The sequence below is a fragment of the Antechinus flavipes genome, chromosome 3 (genome assembly GCF_016432865.1).
Source record: "Antechinus flavipes isolate AdamAnt ecotype Samford, QLD, Australia chromosome 3, AdamAnt_v2, whole genome shotgun sequence".
Classification (NCBI taxonomy): Eukaryota; Metazoa; Chordata; class Mammalia; order Dasyuromorphia; family Dasyuridae; genus Antechinus; species Antechinus flavipes.
This window is the reverse complement of record NC_067400.1, coordinates 167,772,067-167,800,052: the sequence shown is the minus strand read 5'-3', so window position 1 is coordinate 167,800,052 and position 27,986 is coordinate 167,772,067. Positions and strand designations below refer to the sequence as shown.

At 34.5% G+C, this 27,986-nt stretch overlaps 1 protein-coding gene across 2 annotated transcripts in view; it reads right to left on the bottom strand.

Moving 5' to 3' along the window:
- Nucleotides 1–27,986, bottom strand: part of COL4A2 (collagen type IV alpha 2 chain) — a 274,234-nt gene that overhangs the window by 56,992 nt on the left and 189,256 nt on the right. For both annotated transcript variants that reach the window (XM_051984185.1, XM_051984184.1), the window contains exons 19-27: nt 27,074–27,184; nt 26,174–26,323; nt 18,204–18,296; nt 14,210–14,361; nt 11,520–11,592; nt 11,314–11,420; nt 6,317–6,518; nt 5,869–5,919; nt 2,483–2,539 (exon numbers count right to left, since the gene is read on the bottom strand). In XM_051984185.1, coding sequence (XP_051840145.1) covers nt 2,483–2,539; nt 5,869–5,919; nt 6,317–6,518; nt 11,314–11,420; nt 11,520–11,592; nt 14,210–14,361; nt 18,204–18,296; nt 26,174–26,323; nt 27,074–27,184 — 996 coding nt within the window. The remainder of the gene's footprint in view (nt 1–2,482; nt 2,540–5,868; nt 5,920–6,316; nt 6,519–11,313; nt 11,421–11,519; nt 11,593–14,209; nt 14,362–18,203; nt 18,297–26,173; nt 26,324–27,073; nt 27,185–27,986) is intronic.

Below are 27,986 nucleotides of genomic sequence, written 5' to 3'. Positions count from 1 at the left end.
CTGATACACAAATGAAACTTACTTTTCTAAGATTAAAGTCCCGCCAGAAGACATTCTTCCTAAGTTTGAATTAGGGATTTAAGACTATGTGAGGAATTAAATAAGAGAATGAATAAATAAATGAATAAATTTAACAGCTGCAGAAAGCTCAGGAATTAAGAATGCCATGCTTGTATAAGATGGGAAGAAACTTAAGATTCTGAAAATTTTAGAATTTTTGAGAGACTGAAGAATGTCACCATAACCATTATTGAGCAGAAATATTAAATATAAAGGAAGATTTTTTATTACTACTGGCACTGACACTTTTGAAAACAATTAGCAGCTTTTGTTGGTCACTAAGTGCTTTTTGGCAGGGAAGAAAGGGGATGTTGGAAGATGGTTGTATCTTATTACTTAGCAAAAAGCAAACATATTTATTTTTCAGTCCTACTTTCTTAAAGTGTTTGGGACACATTACACACAGCTAAAACGTCACAGATTTTTTTTTTTTCCGGTATTTCAGCTTAATAGAACATAAGAAAAATATTAAACTTATTTTAATAAAAGCTTGTATTACATTTAAATATGTTATATATAGATATTAATTTACATCATTGATTCTCAAATTTTTTATCCAGGGATTTCCTTAAAGTTTACATACTCTAAAATTTCAGTTCATCTTGAGCAGGTTATGCCTCTACTAAAGAACTCTTAAAGTCCCCATAGCTCATTTCTTCAGAAAGTTCCTCTTTACTCCTTAAAAAGGAGTTATACGCCCAGTTTAAAGAAATATTGGAATAAATGCCAGACTAGAATTCATGAATGGTTGGAGTTTATAATATTAAAAAGAATAAGCAGAGATCATATGGAGAGAGCTAGAAGGGATGGTAGGGATCATCTAATTCACCTTCCTCATTTAACAGATGAGGAGGATGAGGTCTATAGTTTTTAACTGACATGCCCAATGTCCCATGGATAGTGAGTGGCCGAATAAGAATTCAGACCTACATCCTCTGATGGCAAATTCAGGGTCTCTTTCCATTGTGCCATAATGCTCTCTTCTGGAAATGTTTGAGGAAGATAAAGGTTTGCTTGAGGGCCTTGTGTACCTTAAAGACCTACTTCATTTTAATGCTACAAATGATTCTTTTATATTTTTATCCCATGCTTCCCATGAGATTGTACCTCAGCGTTGCTTTTAAAGTTCAACAAATGTACCCTTAATTTTTATCATTTTCTAATTTGAGTGTAAGCTACCACTTTGGGGAAATGATCCCCAAATAATGGGTCAGGAAGAATGTACAATCTAGAGATTAGCTGGGTGCTCATGGTATTTCCCCCTTTCTCCTCTAGCTCATCATTGTTAATGAAAAAGAAGAATGCACTCTTTCAGTCTAGCTCCAGTTGTAGCCAGAGGAATCTTGGTTTCCGGTATGACACTAATAACATTAATTCCTTCCATAAAGCACTCCCAGGGCTTAAATTTCATCCCCTGCCCACAGTGATTAAGGGCATGTCTGGAAGTGTCCTCTGCTTTGTACTGCCAGCTATTCATTAAAGTATGGCACCCCACTGAAGGGCTTAAGTCACTGGATGGTGGCCCATGCTACAACAGCTGTGGCCACCTGGACCCTTCTTCTCTAAGAAATGGAAAAACCATGCCACTGAGTTAGCAGCTGAGCTGGCTAGGAGTTGAGATGGACAAAGGATCATGTATTCATATGGATTTGTCATTAGGACTTTGGACAGTGTGTTTAGTCAATCCATGGACAAAACCTAGATTTTAGGGGCAAAACTTCTTCAACTCTATTCCCATTTTTTTCCCTGGACAAAATTGAAAGAAAAGAATATTCTCCTCTATGTGTTTTTCATTTTTTTAGGAGAGAGAGGGAAAATTCAGCAATAAACACATATCTATCCTTCCTTTCTTCTCTTATGGAGGAAGCTCCTGAGCTTGGAGAGGTCTTGGTTAAAGGTGTGTATGTTTCTGGGGGTGTCTACTACAGTATATACCACATCTCTTAGCTTCCTGTATTTTGTACATATTTTGAACAGTAATAAAAAATAAATGAAACCAGGGCTGTGGTGGAACAGTAGATTGTGTTCAAGGTGCCATGAAAGTAGATTGATTTCTAAAGCAAGAGTAAATGAAGCTCTAAAAGCTGAAAATGATATTTATGATGGGAGAGGTAGGAGACCAGAAGTAAGAGGAAGAAGGAAAAAGGAAGAGAGAAAAAGTTAAAAAATTATAGTTTATGTATGGACATGTATACATATATTGTATTTAACATGTATTGGTCTACCTGCCACCTAGGGGAGGGGGTTGAGAGGAAGGAGGACAAAAATTGGAACAAAAGATTTTGCAAGTGTCAATGCTGAAAAATTACCCATGCATATATCTTGTAAATAAAAAGCTATAATAAAAAAATACAGTTCAGAGTTAAGAACCAGCAATGGAGAGGAAAATGTGGTAGTTTCCATATTTATTGAAAATGTTTACCTGGAGATCCTGGGAGTCCAGGCAACCCTTGAGATCCTTTAGGTGGTATTACACAACCTAAAAAGAAAATTAAAAAAAGATAAAGTGAAACAATCTACGCTGAATCTCATGGCTTTTTGTGTTGCCCACATCAAAAGCACTAATTTGAAAAGTGGTTACTGATATATTATTAAAATAATTTAATGGTTTAATGATCATTGCTTTCTGATGTAAATAGATGTTTAATTTAATTATTCCTAAATTATGCATGCATTAATTTCATTATTAATATTCATAGTGAAATAAAAATATTAATTTCTATATAATGCAAATTAAATAAATGTAGTCAAAAAAGGACTAAAACAGTACATGGGCAAATGACTCATTCATTTCCTTATTTTTGTAACAGTTTTCATTATAAGTTGAGATAAATGAGATCATTCCTAATGGGTAAAAGTGAATCTCATTTAAAGGATTATAGATAATAGCTAGCATTTATTTATAGAGCTTTTAGGTTTGCAAAATGCTTTTCAAATATTGTTTCATTTGTTCCTTATAACAATCCTGAGAGGTAAATGCTATTATTATCTCCATTTTACAGATAGGGAAAACTAAGGCAGAGAGGTAAAGTAACCTACTCAGATCCAGAGTTTATTAAGTGCTTGAGTCCAGCTTTTAACCCAAGTCTTTCTGGCTTCAGGACCAATACTGTTATTTTTGACACATAGTTGCCCCTAGATATCCAGGGATTTCAGAGGTTGAGGAAACGGAGATCTCAGGGGAATTAAATGAATTGCCTATTATCATACAGGTAGAAGAACCCAATTTGAACCAATGCCTTGTGACTACAAATTAAAACTTTGTTGAAAGCATGATGTAGCTCCTGCATTTTCTCTATCTTATAACTTTATCTCAGGATGTAGCTACCTTATAATCTAAAAAAAAACCTACTCTGTCATGACTTCAAATACCTCCAAAATGAACAAAAACAAAATAATTGCTTCATGAAGAGCAAGGATTAAGACTATTTCTGGTGAAATTAATGAGAGCAGTTAAATTTGAGAAGAGGAGTATTGTACTGGTTGCTTCTGTTCTAAGAAATCCTATTTTGAAGGACAATCCTTCTATTCATCTGTCTTATGTCTGTTTGCATGGGAATTTTTCCTGCTAGGTCAGGGTAATCCTTTTGCCAAGTATCATAACTCAAGTCTGGGGGTTAACCCTCTTTACTAGGAGTACACAAACCATTTGTTCACTGATTTAGAATGCCTGGATTATCTTTCTGTTCAAAATGAGACTTCTATGTCATATTGACATTATGTCACATTGACAATTATGTTACATTTAAGCAACAGGCAGTGGACAGAATATCCATTGGATTCAAATCCTGGATTCAAATTTGGCCTCAGATACTCACTAGCTTTTTGTCCCTGGACAAGTTACTTATCTGTGTTTGTCTCAGCATTCTCGTCTGGAGAAGGCAATGACAAACCCATTTTCTTTTCCTAAGAAAACCCCAAATGGGGGTCATGAGAGTTGGACATGACAAAAACAATTAAACAACAATAACAAAAAAGATGAAGCCCATAAAAATACTATGAAAACATAGGTGATATATGTTCATTGCCAATTGGGAATTTACACTCTAAAATATGATGGACAAGTCACATATTTAACATGTATAACACCTGAAAATGCAGTACAAACATTTTTGGGTAATTTCCCATTATTATTTTCAGTTTTTTATTGACTTATCATTGTAAAACACAGCTATCAATTTCTACCTACTGAAATCCTTTCCCAATTTCAAGGGACATTTCCTTCATAAAGTCTTTTTCCATCCCTTTCACCTGCAAGTGATCTTTTCCTCCTCCCATTTGTCATTACACTTTTGTTTAGGACTCTGCTATGCACTTCTCCTATTCTCCCTCTATTGAAGATAGATACCATCTATAATTCTAAACTATTCTGGACTGTAAGTTTCCTAAAAGTGGGGAATTTGTCTTATTTTAGCTTTCTGCTTCCAGTAGATCCTCATGAGAAATGCTTATAAATGATCCCAGTAGATGCTTAATAAATGTTCACAGAATTGAATTGGTTAATTACTAAAATAACTTGTGACATACATTATTACCAGAAGAGCTGTAATTTGCAATTTTATTCCAATTAAAAACAAAATCAGGTGAAGTGAATATTTTTATTTTCAGTTTTAAAAGAAAATTTAATGTGGGCCCCATATTATTTAGCTATTTAACAAGTTCAGGATGCACAAAGAGTTATGCATGCAACAAAACTTTTTAAGTGCCAAATTTGAAAGCCTGAGGGGTTGAGATACAGAGACAAATTAGACACTTACCCTAGAAATAAAGATTATTATCTAAGGACTTGAAAGCCTTAGGCTAATTATAAAGAAGCAATAATGGACTAATAGTAAATGCAAATGAATCACTGGAAAACAACCAAGAGATTGCAAAATTATAGAATCATAGCACCTAAAGCTTGAAAGGGCCTTCACAAACTGTCTCTTCTAATCTATAGCTGAGCAAGAATCCTACCTGCTCAACAAATAGTCATTCAGCATCTGCTGAAAGGTCTCCAGTGATGGGCAATAAATACAGGAAATCCCCTCATGCCTCAGATAATCTCCCCATTCTTTTTAATGTTCCTTCTGATCTTTAATTCTTTACTCAATTTAGATCTCCTAGACTAAACTTCCTATATTGAATAGTAACTAGTTTTTAACTTTGACACTGTTAGCAGCACAATCATCCAGACACTGTTTTTATTCATGTAAAGATGTGTTCAGAATTAGAAGTCAGATCTGGTTTTGAATTCAGGTTCTTCTCTGTATTCCCTATGTGACTTTAAATAAGCCATTACCCTCCATGGAACTCAGTGATTCTGACTATATATGATTCTGTATGCCTTATTTTACTTCTTGCAACTTGAGGGCAAGCATCATTACCATCTCTAAATTCTGTAAGTGTACTGGGAGAGCCATTTATATGCATTTCCTTCTTTCCCTTTATTCCCATCTCTTCCTTTCTTCCTTCCTCCCTCCCTCCCTCTCTCTGTCTCTCGTTCCCTCCCTTTCTTCCTCCCTTCCTCCCTTTCTTTCTCTCTTCTTCCTTCTTTCCCTTCCTTCCTTCCTTCCTTCCTTCCTTCCTTCCTTCCTTCCTTCCTTCCTTCCTTCCTTCCTTCCTTCCTTCTTTCTCTCCATTTATCTTTCCCTCCCTTTTTCCCTATCTACAAACACACAAGTGTACACTAAATATTTTTTTAGGGGGTACTCTTGTAGTATTTAGTGAACCATATACATTGTGGGCATTTTATATATAACTGCTGGTATATTATCTATTCTTAAAACCAAAAGGGTAAAATGGTTAACAAAATTTTTTTGACAGTACCGGGTCGGATTATCTCCTGGCCAATTGGCTCTTTCACACCTCCATCACAATCTGAGAATGAGACACAATAAAATAAAAAGGTAATTAGGAAAACAACATATGATCATTTTTTTTCCTCCTCCATTAAATTGTAGGAAATAGAGACAGACAGATAGCATAGATACACATTGCAAAAACTCTCATGCCTGCAAATTCACTTCAAAGCTCAGCCCTAGGAAAAAAGGCTAGACTCATATAAATACAAGAGAAGCTAGACTCAGATAAATCCAATCAAACAACAAATATGTGGAAACAGCAAAAACAATACTATCCATTCTGACATGTATGGGCAATTTATGTGAGGCTGGAGTAGAATCATCTGTTGAGTATTTGAGGAATATTTTGTTGGCTAAATGCTTTCACTATGTTATACAACATGTTTCAAAGAAAAGAGAGAACTCAACTGTACCTGTTTGGCCTGGAGTGCCTGGGGGGCCTGGAGGGCCTGGGAAGCCAGGACTTCCACTTAATCCAGGGTCACCAGGGAAACCTCGTTCACCTTTTGGGCCAGGTAGACCTAGGCCTGGAGGACCACTTTCTCCTGGAATGCCTTTTAAACCAGGTACTCCTGGGAAACCTGAATCTCCTGGAAGGCCTTTGATGCCATCACCCTGTGTGAAATCAAATTTCCCTTTTAAAATATATGTCTGTAATCTCAAAGATACCCTTCCCCAATTTCTCCACTACCTGTTTCCAATCTAATCATCCCTTAGTAGTTTTACAACATACTCATTAAAGTAGGAGCTCAGTCACAGAAATAGTATACTTTTACTATCTATTTCTGTCATCCTGGACAAGTCATTAATGTTTCTGAGCCTTGCTTTTATCTTAAATAAATTGAGGCAGTGTAGTAAATCATTCATAAGCATCCTTCTAACTCCATGGCTCTATGAATATTTTATTGGGCAGCCCATTTATATGTATTTCTCTCCCTTTCTTGTTTCTTTCCTTTCTTCTTCCTTCCTTCCCTTCCCTCCTCCCTCCCTCCCTTCTTTCTTTTTCTCTACCTACAAACACACACAGGCATGTACTAAGGCACTTTTTCTTTGGAACCATGATTCCATGTATAGAGAGTTCTAGCTGAAATTTCTAGCTGAAATTCCCACTACCAAAACATCTACTCTGAAACTTGTAGTTTCAGAGAATTGTCTAGGACACTGAGAAATTAAGAAACTGTTGGTTCAGATAATCCATATATTTCAGATATGGTATTCAGATTATTCTGACTCCTGGGCTGCCCTTACATGGACACCCAATATTTCTTAACCTGGGTGTATAGATTTCTGTGGCTAGATTTTTATAAGAGCTATTAATTAGATGAGGAAAATTACTTTTATTTCACCATAACAAGTTTCCTTAATAATCCTAAGTATTTTATTTTTTGCATTTAAAATTTTTTGAGAGATCTGACACACACAAAATCCTGTACGATACCACGTTGCTTCTTATATATTCCATATTTACATGTTATAAATATAGATTTTGAATATATAGTCTTAGTCATTTAAAACAGAAGTGTCAAACTCATGCCCATTAATCAGCAACCCCAAAATATAATTGGGAGATATATAAAGAAAATGCAATAAATTTTGTTAATTTATCTTTCCTAAGCTAATATGCTAAGTGCTTGTTGGGTAGATAAATGGTGCACTGGATAGAGTGCTGGGCTTAGAGTCAGTGAAACTCATTTTCCTGAGTTCAGATATATCCTCAGACACTTATTAGTTGTGTGACTCTGGAAAAGTCACTTAACCCTATTGTCCTCAGTTTCCTCATTTGTAAAAATGAGCCAGAGAAGCAAGTGGCAAAACATTCCATTAACTTTGTTAAGAAAATCCCAAAAGGGTCATGAAAAATGACTAAACAACAACCAAACAAAAGTCAACATGCAGCCAGCAAGTTTGAATTTGACACAAATGATCTAGAACTTTATCTTATTATGTGCTTCCTTTAATGACCACAGATATAGGAACTAGGTGGTTTCAGATTATTCCTAGGTAGTAAGCTCTTTGAGGTCAAGAGGAATATCTTATTTAAACTATGTAGCATAGCTAGCACAATATATATAATAGGAGTTTAACACACATAGCTAAGTTATAGATCTTGAAAAATGTAAATATTCCAATCAGCTAAGTATTCTGAATTCAGGTCAGTAAATGGTCAAATCTCATTTTGTACAAAGCATTTTGCTAGGTATTATGAAAGAAAGTTTAGATAAAACCTAACCTTGTCCTTAAGGAATTAACATTTCACTAATCAGTGGAAACTACTCCCTGTTATTAAGAGAATGCTAAATGAAGATTTAGATTGACAGGAATAAGTTAACATTCTTTTAAGAAGCAGTATTGTTGTACAGTTCATTTTCAGAGGTCAGGAAAAGCAAGTGAATTATCTGCCCTTATACAGTACATGTGCCAATATATTAGGCACATGTTTAATGGTAACCATTTGGATGTCACATAATAGTGCATTTGTTTAAAAATAAGAAAAGAAAAAAGGATTCAAAGAAACAAAAGAAAGTGTTGGGTAAAAAAGTTATTCTGTTAGTAAAAAAAGTGATTAGATATGAAATCTGGATCCAAGAGGAATACAGAAGAAGCAAATGGAGCTACAAAGAAGATTCTTAATGCATTGGAGGAAAAAGTGATAATTGGGGAACTCAAAAAAGTAGGGTCTTGCATGAGTTAAATGATCATAACTAAAAGATTGAAAATCAAGTGATGAATTGTGGGAATCATAGACTCATTAATGTGATATAGAATGTAAGGTTTTTGAAGGTGGGTTCTCTTTTTGCCTTTCTTGGTAATTCCTGTGTTTTACATAGCACCTGAAAAGCACTTAAATAATTTTTCCTTCATTCATGAAGATTATCTAATGGGTACAATCTTCACTGACAGAGGAAATACATATATTCATGAAATAATGGCTTCTTGAAGAATTAAAAATCAAATTGAGGTAATAATCCTTCCTACTTACCTCAACAGGGTTGTTAAGAAAATTAAATGAGACAATAAATGCAAAGTGCTTGGTAAGCAATAAAACACTAGATAAATGTCAATTATTCTAATTGAATGTCATAATGAATTTAAAGTGGTTTGAAAAATATAAAGCACCATCTAAATATAGTATTATGGTAATGGATTGAGGAAGGCTCATTGTTTGCTACCAATAAGTCTATGTGTTAATAGAGAAGTTGCCATACTGACTACTTGACTTCATACAATAAAACTCCTTCTTTCTGTCTCTGTTTTTGAATTGTTTTTCCTGCATTTTTAGAATGGTCACCCCCCTTATCTCCACTGCTTGCAACCTGTAGTTTTCTTCATAGCTGAGATCAAATGGCACTTGTATTTGAAGCCTTTCCTGATTCTCCTAGTCACTAGTACCTCGCTCCCCCAAAATACTTTGTATTAATTTTGCACATAGTTTGTTTTGTTGTTGTTACACATGTTGCATGCTGTCTCTCTTCATTAGAATGTAAGCTCCTTAAGAGCAGGAACTGTTTCTTTGTCTCCCTAGTACTTAGTATAATGCCTGAAACATGTTAAATATTTAATAAAATATTTGTTGATTAATATAGCCTTTTGCTTTAATATCAAGCAGCCAGAGGAGATAGATGTCATGGCTAAGAGAAGATGGTGCTTTCAGTAAAAGTGGTTATATAATTGTATTGGTTCATTGAATTAAAAAAACCCTTTTTGAAGCCACCATGAAGAAGGAGATGACCAGATCTATCAACAACCTAGGCTTTATTAAGAATCTAGGAAAATCCTAGCATTGTGGACTTATTAAAAATATTGGTTTTAATTATGAAGGTTAAAGTATGCATCCTTCCCTTTTGTTAAGAACTGGTAAACCACAAACATCTGAAGTGACATTATCAGTTATCATCAGCAAGTTTTACTCAACTGTTGTGGGGAAATTTACTGTATAGCTGAACTTTGAGTATTTGTGTGGAAAATTATCTGTTCTGTCAAAACAAGACATATATATATATACCTATATATGAATATAAAAGGAAAGGGAAGGAGAGGTGTTTTGTGCAATATTAAGTATAAGCATTGGCAAACCACTCCAGTCTCTTAAGATGTCAAGAAAACCCCAAAAGGAGTTGTGAAAATTGGATGTGACTAAAAAATGACTGAATAACAGTAACAACCACAAAAATATAGGCTTACAATTTCAATATGCATTTATTAAGTCCTAAAGATACAGAAATAAAATGAAAAAAAATTCTTTCCTTTCAAGAATTTAGATTTTGGTAGGCAGGATACAACACATAAATTAGATACCTGAAAGATAGGATTTGAGTGAGGAAGTGCTAGGGGATCAGGAAAGGCTTCTCATAATGGGGAGCATCTTGAATTGAGACTAGAAGAAACCTAAGGATGCCATAAGATAGAGGTAAGGAAAAGTATATTATTCCAAATACAAAAACCTGTGCAAAAGAATCATGGAATGCAGGACTGGGAGGCATGAAGGCGAGTAATGTTAAATACAGATGGAAAAATAGCCTGTTGTAAGGTTGTAAAGGCTTTAGATATCAAACTCAGAGGCAACAAGAAACCTCTAAGGATTGTGAAGTCATGAAGAAACATGATCATAAACTACAGATAAGAGGACAAAGCTTAATATGCATTTAGTTAAGAACATACAAATGAACAAGTTCTCTGAAGATGAAAGTGAATTCTCATATGAAGATAAAATCACAAAATGCTAGGAAAGAATGTCAATTCAAGGGCAAGAGAAAACTAATAAAAAATGAAAGGAACTACAATCTTAGAGAAAAAAGTGGTGATTGTCATTAGTGACTCAGGGTTGCTTTCTATCCACAATTAATTATTGCTTTTCATTCATAGCAAAAGTGAAGACAGAAACGTCATGATTTTTAATGAAAAAAAGAAAAGAGTTTCAATACTCATTCAAGAAAACTCAACACACTAAAAAAAAATCTACTTCAGTCTAAGCAATATTATGTATAAATACAAAGGAACATATATTCTATTTTTTTTTTTTTGGAAATGATTTTTTAAAATAACTTTTTATTGACAGAACTCATGCCTGGGTAATTTTTTACAACATTATCCCTTGCACTCACTTCTGTTCTGACTTTTCCCTTCCTTCCCTCCTCCCTCTCCCTTAAATGGCAAGCAGTCTTTTAAGATATTCTATTAAAAAATATATTTATTGATACCTGAAAGGTTCTTGCTTTGTGCTCTACCTTATTTATTCTTTGGTCATTAAATTAATCAGGATACATCTTATGTTCAATAACTTTAGCTGTATCACCTACATCATTTGCTCTTGCTGACATACTTAAGAGATTTAAACAAAATAAGAGGATTGAGTTAGAATACAGATGTCTCTAAGCCAGTTCAACAGTTTAGAAAAACCCTTGAAACTTACAGGAAGACCTGGAAGGCCTGGAAAACCATCTAGTCCATCTCGTCCTGGAAAGCCATCTTCACCTTGCAAACCAGGCATGCCAGGATTGCCTTGATCACCTCTGCTACCTGGAAAGATTTTTTTAAAAGTATAGAAGCCATTTTCAAAATGTGCACATTAAAAGGATAAATGATTTTTAAAAATGACTAAGACAACAACATATAGACCTTTTGTTGTAATTGTTCTAGAGTCTCCTTTCTGTCCTTTAATCCCAGGTAATCCAGGAATGCCAGGGTTACCCTGTGGAAACAAAATTATTTTTGTGGTTAAACAATAGACTAGAGGTTCAAACAGGCAAAGAAGCACCAAGGGTAAATAAGTATATTGAGCAGCAAAGAAAAGGGCTTAACTGCTAACTATTTTTGTAAACTGGAGGCAGGATAGAACGTTAGCACTATCCCCATCCCAAGACAGACATTACTTTAGAAATGAACCTTATTACAAAATATTAGAGAATTCAAGCCTAAACCTTATATCATCTAAGTGAGACTGACTATATATGGGCAGATTCATGTAGTATGATCATTTCCCCCCAGTGCTTGGTTATATACTTTGTAGGAAATTATGGCAGTTCCTTTATACATATTTATTAAGATATATTTGTTAAAAAAGAGATTTAATTTTTTTTCTTTTGATTGATGGACATAGTTCTTTACAGATCGGGGAAGACATATCATAAACCATGAGAGAGTCCTGAATAATTGGCTGCAAAAATAGATAACATTTAGTTTTTTTGGCAACTTTCAATTAGAAAACTCCCTACTTTTGCCACAATAACACATAATTCCCAGTGTGCTTTAATTCATCAGACACTTTTATATACCTCAATAGTCTGGACTTAGAACAAATTTGCTTTTTACTGAAATAAAGTACATCATCTAGTGTTTTCTGCTTGACTGGCATATTTGTTTTCTTAGAATTCAGGGGCAGAGATGCTATAAGGTATAGTAAGTTTAATTTTTTTTTCAGAATACTCTTGTGCCACAAAACAATTATAAATATACAGTGATCTTGGTGCCCTAGGAGAATTCTATCTTTTGCTGCAGTTCTCTAATGTGAAGTGAAGCCAATTGGCTCCTGGCTCAGGGACTCTTGAAATTTATTTTGATTTTTCAGAATTTGTAAAACACTCACAATTTCATTTTCTAAGTCCTTTGTCATTCTTTTTTAAGTAGGAGGAGAAACATTCCTGTGCCCAACATCTGAGTCACTGGTCAATTAAAAACATGGCTGGTGCAGAAAGATGTATTTCAAATGATCTTTTAAAAAAAACTTTCAGAAAAGACTACCAAGCTGATAGGTATAGGAGAGTCAAAGTGAAGAAATTTCATGCATTATTAGGTATATATATATATATATGTATATATACATATACATAGGCATATAATGTAATAATAAAGATAGTTCAGTCAGTCAATATGTCCCAAGCACTGTGCTAAACATTGGATTACAAAGAAACAAAAAACAATCCCTTCCCTCAAGGAGTTTACATTTTAACCAGTGTAGACAACACACTAAAAAAGGAAGTTGGGAAAGTGAGGAAAGTGGGGGAGAGGGAAAGTAACCATTGTGATGACATGATGGAGGAGTCCCAGGGGAGTATCAAAAAACTTTTCTATCAATCAATGAAAATAGGAATCCTAGATGACCATGCAGCTATTCTAAATATTCTATATGTACTTAAAAAACCCTATATTCTCTCCCTCATTACAATATGAACTTCTTGAGAAAAGGCACTATTTTTGCTTTTCTTTCTATCTCTAGCTTTTAGCATAGTGTCTGGCATGTGTTAAGTGCTTAATAAATGCTAGCTGAGTGACTGAACATTTCAATATGCAAAGGAAAATTTTTTTAAAAAAGGAATTTTGAGTACTATTGTGCTATAAGAAATAATAAATGAACATATGTGTGCATTTATGCATATATATAAAACCTCATAAATCTTTCATATGCATTTATAGATAATATAAATAAAATATATACTTATATATTTTATATATTTAAAAAGAAATAATAAATGGGATGATTTCAGAAAAAGCTTGGGAAGACCTATATGAATTGATCAAAATGAAGTGAGCAGAACCAGGAAAACATTGTACACATAAACAGCAATATTGTAAGGATGATTAACTTCAAAAGATTTAATTACTCTGATCAAGATGGTCACTCAAGACAATTTCAAAGGATCCATGATGAAAAATGCTATATATCTCTATAGAGGGAATTCAATGAAGTCTGAGTGCAGATTGGAACATTTTAAAAAACTTTATTTTTTATTGCTTTATATTGTTTGTGTTTTCTTTTGCAATATGGCTATGGCTTGCATGACTTCACATGTATAGCTGATTTAAAATTGATTGCCTTTTCAAGAAGAAGGGACAGAAGGGAGGGAAAGAATTTGGAACTCAAAATTATAAAAATTATAAAAAATGATTACTAATTTAAAAATGTATAGTTAGGATATATTTAACAAAAATGAAAATAATTTTTAAAAAGGGAATTTTATGTGAAACTAAAAAGCATAATATAATTTTCCAAACTATAAGATTGTCTTTTGTTTGTTTATTTAATTCAAATTTAACAAGTCATTTCCAAGATCATTTGGCTTATGTCCTTTTCAAAGGACAGAACATTTTAATGTGCTTCTTGAAGTATGTTTTACTGTCCACAGGGGTACGTGATTGTTACTGAGACAAATTATATTAATTTAATTCTTTGAAAGATCATGCATGGTACCATAAAGATTATAAACATTTAACATCTGGATGAGAGGCTTAAATCTGTGAGTCTCTGGTTACATACCTGATGGTTATCTTACCAGCCTGGGTAAAAAAACAAATCCACCCTCTGTTTTTACCTTGAAACCTGGGAAACCAGGAATACCATGTGCACCTGGATCACCAATTTCTCCCTTCCTCCCTGGTTCTCCATTTGCACCAGGACGACCGATGGGTCCTGGTGGACCAGGAAGACCACTGGGAATATCACATTTACAGTCTCCAGGATCACCTATGATGGCAAGGAAAAGAAGAAAAAAGATAAGTTTCGGGTTTTTATTGAGGAAGGGAAAGACAATTTAACCTCAAAAATTATTTATTAATTGTTTTTGTAATACAAAGGATGCAAAAGAAGCATCCCTCACATTAAGTTTCTACCTTCAAAGAGTTTACAATTTCATCCAGGAGAGAATCAAGTAGCATTTAGTAAGCACCTACATATTCCAGGCACTAAGTCAAGTATTGAAGATATAAGTTCAAAGAAATGATCATATGTTAAATAATGCAATTAACTATGATATAGATTAATCAACGGTGCTATACATAGGCTTTATAAGGAAAGAAAGTTTAATATTTGTTGCAGTTGAACAGGTAGAATTCATGGTTTGATCTGAGTGTAAATGGGTAGCCAAAAAGACAAAAGAACTTAGAAAAAGTGAGGGATGAATTAGGAAAGGGGTAGGGAATGATGTAGTGAAAAAAAAAATCCACTATACTTAATATCAGAAAGCCTTGTTCTAGTATTATACTTATAATGACATAACATTGGGTGACTTGCAATTTTCTGAGCCAAAAAATACTTTTCATACCTTTCTCATAGGGACCTGGTAAGAATCAAGTGAGATAATGGAAGTGAAAATAATTCTGATAATCCATCTCTCTTCTCTCTCTCTCTCTCTCTCTCTCTCTCTCTCTCTCTCTCTCTCACTTATACAACACACACACACACACACACACACACACACACACACACACACACACAAAGACACACAAAATGTGGTGCAGTCATTGTCAGGAATTATGTGAACTTGAACCAAGTCCATCTTGTTCCCATTGAAAACTTTATCATATACAAGGGAGGGCACATTCCTTGAACTGTTGTCAACATGACCAAGGCTTACTCAACCCAAAAGATCCTGTGGATAAGGGAATCTTTTCTCCCCAAAGATACTAATGCCCTATAAATAACCTTTGTGATTAAAGCACCCTCTTTATCTTATACTAGCATACCCCACTTTCTGGAGTCCCATCATTTTGTAGCTGACATAGACACAATGTGCATGCAAGTTTGTTCGCAACTAGGATCCTCCCTAACTCTTACCTAACTCTCTAGACCTCGCCCTAACTTCCTCTTTCCCTCCTTCCTCTGATCTTTAAAAGGCATCTCTTCACTGACAGTTTGATGCTAGATTATCTTGATCTGCCAGTTTTGTTCTTTTTATGACAATAAAGAGCCTCCTTGAGGCTAAGATAATGCCTTTTATGAGTTTTTCACATTCTGAACTACTCTCCTAGAACTTAGTGCTTCATCTCTCTCTCTCTTTCTCTCTCTCTCTCTCTCTGTCTCTCTCTCTCTCTCTGTCTCTCTCTCTCTCTCTCTCTCTCTCTCTCTCTCTCTCACACACACACACACACACACACACACACACACACACACACACACACACAAAATGTTTACCTCTTTTGTGAAGGAGAAACTCACCCATTGTCAAAGAAGAAATAAGGATTTTTAAGTACCTCCCTGGTAAAAGGAGATAAATTTGCCTGACCACTGCTGGTCCTTCAAAATCATCCCTCTCTGAAGAGTTTGGCTAGTGTGAGGTAAGAATAAAATGAAAACCCTGACTTTGGCTTAAGAAAGGCACATATGGGGTAGTATGAAAAAGAGATTGAGAATGCTTAAGCCAAGGAAGTTAATGATAGTTGTATCTGCCCTTCCCACCACTGCCTGAGACATGTCTGTAAAGTTTCAAAAGGTTGGCCACAATCTACCTGAGCTACTTTCTGGAAAGTATCACCACCTTGGCATAGAGGGTCAATGGCACTATCTGCCAATTGATGCAGGAGGAATTACTCACTGACAATCTTCTCCTTATACTTTATCAACTTGGTAACTACTGTGATGGCAAATGGTTGCAGAGCTCCTACTGCCAACTCACTATTGTGACTCAGATTAGAGTGGACAACCTTAGTAGTGGACAGCTATATACACCTGTCTGGTGCTTGGACTGCTTCCTTGATTCTCCAGGCAGAAGATCAGTATTTCCAAAAGGACTTCTCAGAGCTTTTCCAAGACTGACACCACACACACACACACACACACACACACACACACACACAGATGTGGGCATATACATACATAAATATATACATATATGTTTGTGTATGTGTATGTATTAGTTATAGGATTTTTGCTTTACAAAGTGCTAAGCTCATAATAACCCTGGAGGGCAGGTATTAATTCTCTTCATATACATATGAAAAATATATTCTGAGGGTAATAACTTCCCTGAAGTCAGGTTCCAGATTCAATTCTAAATCTAAGAGATTCTAAGACAATACCATATTTCAACTCTGCGCCAATATAAAGTTATTTTCACAATGTGATAAATAGCTCAGTATTAGTACATCCACACTTGTAATGGGCTGAGGCTTGAGTTGATGCACTGAGGTCCCAAGCACATGAGGCTAAATAGTAATTGGACCATAATCTATTAATATATAAGCTTGGAGAAAGAATGGCCCCCGCCCACTCTTTGTGCAAGTCCTGATGTGTTGTATAGGAAATGACGATTTTGGTGGGTGGAGTCTCTTCTTCTTTTTGCTTTTTGCTGAGGCAGTTGGGGTTAAGTGACTTCCCCATGGTCACACAACCAGAAATTGTTAAGTGTCTGAGGCTGGATTTGAACTCAGGTCCTCCTGACTTCAGGGCCAGTGCTCTACTCACTGAGCCATCTCCTCCCCTTTCTTTTCCACTCTCCTGCCTCCACCCACCAAAATCGTCATTTCCTATACAACACATCAGGACTTGCACAAAGAGTGGGCGGGGGCCATTCTTTCTCCAAGCTTATATATTAATAGATTATGGTCCAATTACTATTTAGCCTCATGTGCTTGGGACCTCAGTGCATCAACTCAAGCCTCAGCCCATTACACACACTAAGGATTTTTAATGAAAAATAACTTTTACTGAGGTCAAACAGACTTATGCTTAGAATATAGAAAAAAAAAAAAGCTGATTCCTCCTTGTATTATCAGTATAATTCCTATGGGAGAGAATGGAATAATTTTTTATTGCTGAAGCTAATATTTCTAATACAATATTGAGTAGTAATATTGATACTGAGCAATCTTGTCTCACCCCTGATTTTATTGGAAATGATTCTAGTTTATCCCCATTACATTTGATGCTTGCTGATGGCTTTATATAGATGCTATTAATCATTTTAAGGAAAACTCCATTTGGAATAATTTTTTAAAGAAGACATTCGGGCTAAAAGGCTTTTTGTTTCTTTTTGACTTAATTATATCTGGATTTGTGAGTTCATGGAAGCAAAGAATTCCTAATATGGAAACTCCTCTCAATAAAGATTAATAATTGTCTTAACTTATACTTTATAGGTATTTGTTTGAATTATTTAGAGGTTAAGTGACCTGTCCAGAATCACATGGCAAGTATAAAACAGACATGGGATTGGCTATATCTTCCTGACTCCAAGAGCAGACTCCTATTCAATATGATATACTAACTTTATTTTTCCAGGGTTGCTTTAAATGCTAAGGGGTCAGGATAGTATTAATACCTATTTCTAGAATCCAGACTTATCATTTCGCCAATATAGAAAATCCTGCAGTGATGAAATCCCTTTACCAATACAGATCTGTACTGGTTTGGCAATTTGTAGTTTCCTACAATTGCCTTGGGGCACTGGGAGCATCAGTGCTTATATACTGCATAACCAGTGTACGTCAGAAACAAAATATGAGCTCAACTATTTATGACTATAAGGGCTACTCTCCAGCTACACTACCTCTTTATGTCTATATCACTATTATACATCCGAGAGAGCTTACCTTTCCATCCTTTTTGTCCTCTTGTTCCTGGGATTCCTGAAGGGCCTGGGTAACCCACATTTCCCTCTGCTCCCTTAAGTCCAAAAAGAAATCCTATTTAAAAACATATGCACACAAAAGAACAATAATGTTAATACATTGGATAATGACATATTTATATTAGGTTATTGCTGTAGTCGGTATCTCTGTCATTAATCTCTCTCACTCTAGTTCATCTTCCATTCAATTGTCAAAAATGATCTTATTAAGTACCGGAGTGATCATGTCATTATCCATACTCAATAAACCCCAGAGGTATTTATTCCCATCAATTCCAGAATCAAATATAAAATCCTGATGAGCATTTTAAGTCCTATATAACCTGTCCCATTACTCACCTTTCTAGTTTTCTTATACCTTCCACTTCCCCCTACTTTTTGATCTAAAAACACTGATCTCCTTGCTCTTCTTCCACCAAGACACTCTGTCTCTTGATTTCAGGCATTCATGGCTGGAATGTTTACCCAACTCATCTCTACCTCTTGGCTTTCCTGGATTCCTTCAATTCCTAGCTAAAATTCCACTTTCTAGGAAGGCTTTTCTGATCCCCCTAAATTCTAGTGTCTTCCCTTATTGATTATTTCCAATTTATCTTGTATATAAGATGTTTGTACATAGTCATTTGCATTTTGTCTCTCCCATTAGATTACCACCTTCTTGAGAGTAAGAGCTTGCTGCTTTTCTTTGTATCCTTAGTGCTTAGCACAGTGCATGAAATATAGAAAGTGCTTAATAAATGTTTGACTGACTGATGTCCCAATGTAATCTTATTTCTAATGGTTTTCTATTCAGTAGCACAAATTATAATTTAAAAAATGATGAACAGCACATGCGCTCTAATGATATTCTAGAACACCTTTTATAAAGAAACACACATGGTTGCTGGTCTATATAGTTTTCAGGGGTAAAACAAAAGTTTGTGTGACTGTGAACTAGTTCTTTTTTAGAATCCTCATGACTAAATTCTCCTTTAAAAAAGATTACCAAAAGTAATTTTTTTTTTTTTTTGTTGTTGTGGCCCTGCTGCCATCTATCTGTTCAAATGAGCCCTACTTTTTTTTTTTTTAAAGGTACTTTCTTACATAAAAGCAGACCACTAAGTTACTTATAATAGGACAGACAGAAAGATATATCCTCCCCTATCTCTCAGCAAAGCAGCAGCAACAATAATGCACAGGAGAAAGAAAGCAAATTTCTAAATATGGATTTGAATCCAGCTATTTCTGTATATTAAACTGGACAAGCTTTGATTTTAGACCCACAGATTATTTCACACATGGCAGGTAACTACTACCTTTCTCCATCTTTTCCGGGAGAGATCAGGTTATTTATTCCCAATGCCTAACATTATTCTAACAATTCTAGACAAGAAAATCTAGGAGAAGGCAGTAGAACCTTCTAGGGCTATCACACAGATTTTAAAATGTCACTAAATTGTTGGTTTCACTTTCTAGTAAACTGCCATCTCCTGGTGGAAACACTACTGCTGGTTTCATGGAAGTTCTGAAAAATATTGACTTCTACATAACAATTTCCCCCATAGCAATTTTGATATATTGTAGGTTGGCATAAGAAATTAAAAGGAAAATTTAAGGGAGTTTTGAGGAAGCCATCCATACCTGATGCCTCAGACAATTCACAAAAAGTTTAGAAACTCAGAAATGCAGAATTGTTATTAAAAAGGCATTCTGATAGACTCTGGTATCATACAAAAAAAAAAAAAAAAGACCAAATCCTTATATGATTTCCAAAAGGAAAATGATGGTGAAAAGTCTAACCTTACAGATATTACAGATTTTTCCAGATTTCCAGGGCTCTCTGTCTCTACCCCCATGATATGGAAGTGATAACTGTATTAATTCATCCAATTGTCTACATTTTTACACTTTCTATTCTCCTCCCAAATTCACTGCTACATACACAGAATCACAGAATCTCAGTGTTGGAAGTCACCTAATCCAACCTATAATGAATAAGAATGCTCTCTACAACATCCCTGAGAAAGGGGTTTTTCAGGTTCTGCCCAAATTCATGAAGTGATGGAGAGGACATTTTTTTGCTAAAAAGAGGACATTTTCCACATTTCTCAGTTCTGACAGTTAGAGAAGGATTTCCCATGAATTGAACCCAAATCTCTACAATATTTGTTGCACCAAGTTCTTCCTTCTAGGGTCAAAAAGAGCAAGTCTAATCTCTTTTTTTTTTTTAATGAAAAACACTAGAAAACAGTTATACTGTACTTCCTTTTAAAAGCTTAAACCTCCGCCTTCCCTTCACTTCATGCTCCTGTGGCATGAACTTGAGTTCCTCCATCATAACAGTTCCTCTAAATTGGTATACTCTTAACAACATCCTTCCAAAAATGAAGTATTTAGAACTGAACACAATATTTCACATATGCTCTGACCAGGGTCAAATATAACAGCAATGTATCTTCTCTCAATTTGTTTTTATTATGTGATCTAAGATTGTTTTAGCTTTTTTAGCTTTTATATCATATTGTCGACGCCTCACAAACTTGTACTCCAATAAGACCCTTGGGTCTTTTCCTCTCTTAACACAAATTACTGTATAGCCATGGCTCTACTATTTTATAGCTGTGAAGTTGATTATTTGAATCCAATAATAAGATCCTATATATCAACTAATCATGATAGCCTGTGGTGATAGTACAATCACGTTCCCTCCCAACCTCCTCAAAGGGATTAGTCTTCCCTAAAAAGCAACAAAACTATTCTAGCCTGACTGGCTCATGTCTCCCTTGATACACTTTCCTAATTACTGAAGGGCATAAAAAATCCTCCCAAAGGGAGTGGGGGATCCTTTAATTTGGTGGTTATATCCAAAGACCATGGGAGTCATCATATAGAAGGGGGGGAGGTTGGGACACATCTACAGATACTAAGTACCACTATATCCTTGCTGCATAACCTTGCTTAAGTTTTTGTTGTTGATTTGTCAGTTGTGAACGATAAGTTGTGATCCTTCTATCCTCTATTTTCTTGCAATATTTGTCCAAGTTCATATTCATTGTTAGTTTAGGGCTAAACAAATCTCTTCTAGTTAATTGTTTAATGACTTAATGAACACCTCATTTTGTTGTAAAATCAAATCTGGACTAACTGGGAAGAGGTGTCAGGCCTTCCTCCAATACCTGTCAAAATCTTTTTTGGGATGTTTAATCCATTATCCTGTCAGGGAGATGGCACAGTGGATAGAATGCCAGGCCTGAAGTTAGGATGATTCATTTTCATGAGTTTGAATCTGAACTCAGAGATTTACTAGCTGTAAGACCCTGGCCAAGTCATTTAACTTTGTTTGCCTCATCTATAAAATGAGCTGGAGAAGAAAATGACAAACTACTCCAATATATTTGCCAAGAAAAATCCCAAATGGAGAGCTGAACAAAACTGAAGTGACTGAACCATATAGTTATCCAAAATGTTTTGTGCTGCTTGCAAATTTGATGTTTTTATGCATGTCATTGACAGTAAATTTGTATAGTATAGGGTCAAGAAAGAGCTCTTTGACACTTTATAATAGACTTTCATTTAATTTAAGGTCTATTCTTTAATCAATTCTCCTTGGTCATTCAAGCAGTTCCAAAAAAATGTTTCAGGGATTGTTTAATAGGTCAGATTAGTTCTCCACATGATTAAATAATCTGATTAATAAAGAAATGTATGACTTAGACAAGTAGTAAATATGATTCTGCATCTGCCTGACCATCCTACAAGCTAGATCACATTTCTTTTATAAAGACACAATAAGATATGTTGCTAAATGTCTTGCTGAAATTGAAATATAATGTATCAACTGTATTCCTCATCTACCAGTCTAAGAACTATATCCAAAAAGGTAATGGGGTTATTAGTTTTCCATGACTTAATGGATGATTTTTTTGATGAACAGATTAATGCTATATTTTAATAATCGGTTTTTTAAAGTACCCTTTAGTAACACCTCCTAATATTTTGACAGGATTTGAAATCAAACTACCTGGCCTCTGATGGAAAAGTCTGAACAAAAAATCTCCTTCTTGATCGAAGACAAGGACATTTCCCCTTCTCTAGTGTCTTTCATTTTCAATGATTTTTCAGATGTTCTATTGGCATCTCAGACCCAACATGTCCACATTGGAACTTGTTTCCTCACTTCATTCCTCTACATTTCTTATTTTCTGTGGAGGACACTAACTATCCTATTGGTCACCTAATTTCACATCAGAATCTCCATTGTTGCATTTCCCCCCCTTTTTTAAATATCTTCCATTCAACTTGTTGGTAAGTTTTGCGGATTTTACCTCCATAATATCTTTCCCACCTATCCCCAACCTTCTACTCACAAGGGCTATTGTAATAGGCTCTTAATTAGTCTCTTGCTTACAATCTCTCTACTTGCCAATCTACCATCTAAATAGCAGCCAAATTAAAAACATTCAGGGAGTTCCAATTGCTTTGGAGAAAAAATATAAACTCAGCCGGGCATTTTAAGTCCTCTTCAAACAAAAAATCTATCCTTCCAGATATATATCTCATATCATTCCCCACCTCACATTCTATTTTCCAATCAAAATAGACTATTAGCTTTTCCTCAAACTTGACATTCCATCTCCCACTTTATGCATTTTTAGAAACGGTCCTTTATGTAGGAGTACACTCAAACTATTTCATCACCCCACCAGTATCTTCATCTTCCTTCAGGGTTTAGCCAAGAACTCATTACTTTTGTGAAGGATTTTGTGACACCCCAATTTTCTGCTCATCTAGTTGTAAATGCTCTCTCTCCCCTCAAATTATCTTACATTTACTTATCTTTTTACATGTGGTATCTTATCAATAGAATGTAATTTCCTAGAACAGGGGATATTTCACCTTTTTGCCTTTGAACATAGACAATTCTTGATAAATATTTGAATCAAAATGTTATTTAACATAATCAAATAAAAAGTAACCAAAGTCAGTTCTTCAGTCACTTTCATAAATTCTTTCAATACCATGGTATATAGTACACCAAGGTTCTGTCACTTAAACTCATTTATTTTGGATTTTAATTTTCTGTTGACAATTTTAGATGTATATTTTTCAAGTTAAGAATCACTCTCCTTAATAGAAGAGCAGCAAAATACTAGATGAAAAGTTCTGCTTTCTTTTAATCTACTATTTTCATAATTTCATCTACCTTCAAGCAATAATCCTAGTCCTTCTCTGACTTTCCTCTTTTTACAAACATAGATAAAAATTGATATATTAAAAAAAACCGTCCTTGGAAGTTTTCACAATCCTTAGCTTATTTTGGGTTTTAGCTTGTCCTATTGGACAACATTCCTCTATTCATTTGTTTCTAGTTATTTTGCCTTGATTCCCTTTTCTATACTTCCATCTTTTAAAGCTCTGAGTTGATCTATGCTTTTTTCTGTTCAGCCTTGGAATCACACTTTATGTCATCAGGACTTAATCCTTGAGTGTCTCATTCTTCTTGAGTTTATGCTTGTAAAAAACTTTCTATATTTTCTTTGGACTCTCTAAATATTCTCTACTAGGCTACAAAGTCCACGGTAGGCATCAGTTAGTCAGCATCCACCATTCCTCCTTATTGATTATGAACTCTAAAATAGCATGATCACTGATTCTTAACATTGCAATTATTTCTATTATGGTCTGGTTTCTCCTCATTGGGCAGTTTGAATATATTTCCTCTTGACACTTCCCCATTCCTACCTCAGTCTTCATTCTAAAAGGTGAAATGATCACTTCTTGGCTGCTTTGTCTTTAGTGGAAAGAGAGAGAGAGTGAGCAATGTTGAACAGATATATTTGGAGTTCACTATTATATCTTGCTTCTGTACCAGCCTTGTGATATGCTTCTGGAACTCATCCACTTTCTCATTTTGACTGGGTACTTGGCAACGTATTTCCACTACTGTATCTGTGTTTTTTCCTTCCTTAGTTTTTACCTAAATTCTTTGCATGACACTTCTCCGGTTTGGTTCATGGATTTCCACACAGGGTATACAATCTTGAGATAATAGTGATGTTCTACTGACCCCTTTATCTCTTGAATAAGGGATAATAGTTCATTGCCATATTCTATCCATGGATTATCTTCCATGAAGATCTCAGTTATACTTATGAGTTTGTACTAAAAAGTAAATGTCCCAGTAGGAAAAAATATTTAAATAGGTAAAAATGCCATATATGTACCTTTCTGTTTGAATGATAATAGACAAGCATACTTAAGATTTGAGGAAGCAAGGAAGAAAGGAAAAGCCAATGACATTAAAAATAATGTGTCTCCATATAATTTAGTGATTCAGATATTTTTCGTTTGGGGCCATAATGTGAAATACAAGATACATCTTGTTCCTGAGCAAGTAATTTTATAAATTTGGTATTGTTATTATGTGGATCTATTTAAGAACTTCTTAATTTGGGACTTATCAAAACGATCTTGTACAGATTTTTAGCAAAGTCTATGAACTTGGATGAGGAAAAATGACATCTTTATTTTTACTAACCTTTGGTTTTCTTTGTAATCCTATACAGTTTATTTTATTCATTTCAAAATATTATTCAGAGGAGTCCAGAGGTTTCACCAGACTTCCAAAGAGCTCCTTATTTTAAGTCATGTTTGCAAGTCTATTTAGGAATATACAGATCCTCTACAGTTGATTTCACCAACTGCATTTTCTAAGCCAAATGTTGTAAAATAATGTTGTGTTTCTTGAAGTTTCTCAAAGTTGTTCATAAGAAGTGAACAAGGGTAGCAACAAAACAAGAAGCATTTTAGCTTAATCAAAAGCAGAGTAGAGTCAATCTGTTGTTCACTCCTTATCACTGGTTTATAAAAAAGTGACTCAGACCTGGAAGCAAAGAAATTTTCTGTACTGAGAAAAAACTGGTTTCCCTGGAGATGACTACACTAAGTTGCAAAATGGTAAAAACTAAGGCTTTATTCATCAAAACATGCAAAGTGGTTGAAATCTAATTATCAAGAAAAGAAGTCCAATAATTTATTCTAGAATATACTAAGCTTTGAGACACTATGTCCATTATTAACAGACGTTTTCTATTTGAAGGGATAGTTAAGTTCCTGTAAGAATCAGAAATGTTCAGGAGTCCAGTAGGGTTGACTGTTCTTGTACAATGTGATTGGTTAAAAATATTTTTGATAAATTAATGTGCTTCAGTGAAAGAAAATATCTATTGAGATGAAAACTTATGTTGAATCTTCTTTCTATTTAATTTAATGAAAGTCATCTGATAGAATTCCATCTGTTTTTACAAATTCCCTCATCAATATCCAATAGGGAGCACAATTTAATTTCTGTTTGCAAAGATATGTTAGATATATTAGAGAATCATAAATTAAGGCAAAATGGAATGCTTTATGCCCTTATCACACTTAAGTTGAGGTTCCAAAATAAAGGCAAAGTTAAATTTCAATTACGAGCTTTTAAAAAACACAATTATATGTTTTACCTTTTTTTTTTTTTTCTTATTTCAATTTACCACAATCCAATGCCAACAAATAATGGATTCAATTAACATCATATGCTTACGAAAATTAGCTTTTACAGTAACTTAGCTTCCATAGCTATAGGCTTTATAATAGCAAATTTGACTTCTAGGATAGTTCTGAAACAATAAGGATATTTGTTGAAAAACAGAGAAATCTCAGTTTGTATGGGTACCCATGAAGTATGTAGAAATGACACAGGATTTGAATGAAGGAAAAAGGAAAAAAGAACAAAATGGAAATAATGGATGTAGAAAGACTTGCAAAAAGGCTTTTGCAATACTTTGGGAGTAGTAATGAGTATATGTTTTAAGATATCATGTAGGGAAAAAAACCCCATCTGGTAAAAGTCAAGTTAATGAAATATTGCATGAAATAAAGCATATACTTGCTTTCCATTATTTCCCCACTTACCATCTGGTCCTGGTGGGCCAGAAGGTCCAGGTAGCCCTGGAAGTCCGGGTTTTCCATCTATACCTGGAGGTCCTGGGTACAAGGCTGGAATTCCTGGATCACCCATAAAACCCTTGGCTCCCATTTCACCTGGAAGGCCTCTTCGTTCATCTGAATTTCATCAAACACAAATGGATATCAGAGCTTTAAAATTGTTTCTGAACATTAGTATTTATATTTAAAATTATGCTCCTAGTAAGATATGGTGGCGAAGACTGCTATCCTTTCTACTGGGGGAGACTGAAGCTGATCGACTTGAGTTTGGGGCTGAAATAGGAATAAAGCTGTACTAAATTTGGTATTAATATAATGAGTTCTTAGGAAGAGATGACCCCTGGGTTGTCTAGGGACACAGAAATTAATTAATGCTTGGGCCCTTTGAATTATGACTATATTTTTAATCTAGTTAAGACGTAGAGAGATCTGTTCTCAAAATAAATAAATAAATATATTAATTAATTAAATTTTGTTCCAAAGAAGACATATGAGTTACAAGTTCCAAAGAAGGTCTAAATTTAGCACTAGCAAGTTTTATTATTTATTTATTCATTAATTTATGATATCACTATAGAGTCAAGACTCAAGCCTAAGTTTTCTGTCCCCAAATGTAGTATTTTTTTTCATTACCATATACTATCACAATGGACTAGTTTTAGTTTGTGAACCTAAAATTATGGATCTGAATGCCCTGAAATTCTACTAACAAATGCATAAAAAAATAACTGAAAACAAGCAAAAATAAAACAAGTATCCTGTGAACTCTTAATTTTTATTTGAAAATATATTTAAATAGCTATAGTCAATCCTTTGGAACTGAATTTTTAGGATGCTAGGATTTTCATTAATATGAATATTTGTTACCTCCGTCTCCTATTGTTGTCCCCCGGGGACCTGGTTGGCCAGGGTCTCCTTGTGCACCTGGATTTCCAGGGGGACCATAAGCCCCTGTATCTCCTGGTTCACCTCTTATGCCTAAAATTCCATAAAGTAAGAGTAAGATCATTATTCTAGTTATTAAGTACATGTTAAAATGATATAAATCACATTATAGAAATTTTTTCAGTTTTTACAACCATTGAAAAATATACAACTACAAGGGAGGTAAAACCAAGATGGGGGAAGTAAAGGCAGAAAAATATACCACCATTTGAAGAATAGTTGAACAAGTTGTGGTATATGGTTGTGATGAAATAGTAGTGTGCTATAAGAAATGCTAAGCTCACTGATCTTAGAAAGGCATGAAAAGACTTCTTCAAAATGATAAAGAGTGAAATAAACAGAGCCAAGAGAACATTGTATAAAGTAACAGCAATATTTTTTTTAAGAATGACTTTCATTTCGTTATTATAAATACTCAAATTAAAAATAAAAGACGTATGAAGAAATATGCTATCAACATCTAGAGAAAGAACTAATAAATAGAAGTATATCTACACAAATGCAGTGTGTATATGTATGTATGTGCATATCTGTCTGTCTATCGATCTCTTTATCTATCTATCTTTGTAGCTAATAGAATTAGATCTATTTGTGTCTAATGAAAGGAATTTCTAGGCTGGGGGTGGGAGGTAAGGAGATGGTGGTGAGAAGAAAAACAAAAAGTAAAAAAAAATTGCATGATGACATACATTTGGAGGAAAGATCTACAGTCTCAAGTGTAATCATTTTTTTTATTGTACTGTGTTATGGGAATTCTAATTTTGTTTGTGAACTTAAAATAAAATTAATTAATAAAATTTTCTAAAAAGGAAAAATATACCAAAATGTTTTTAAC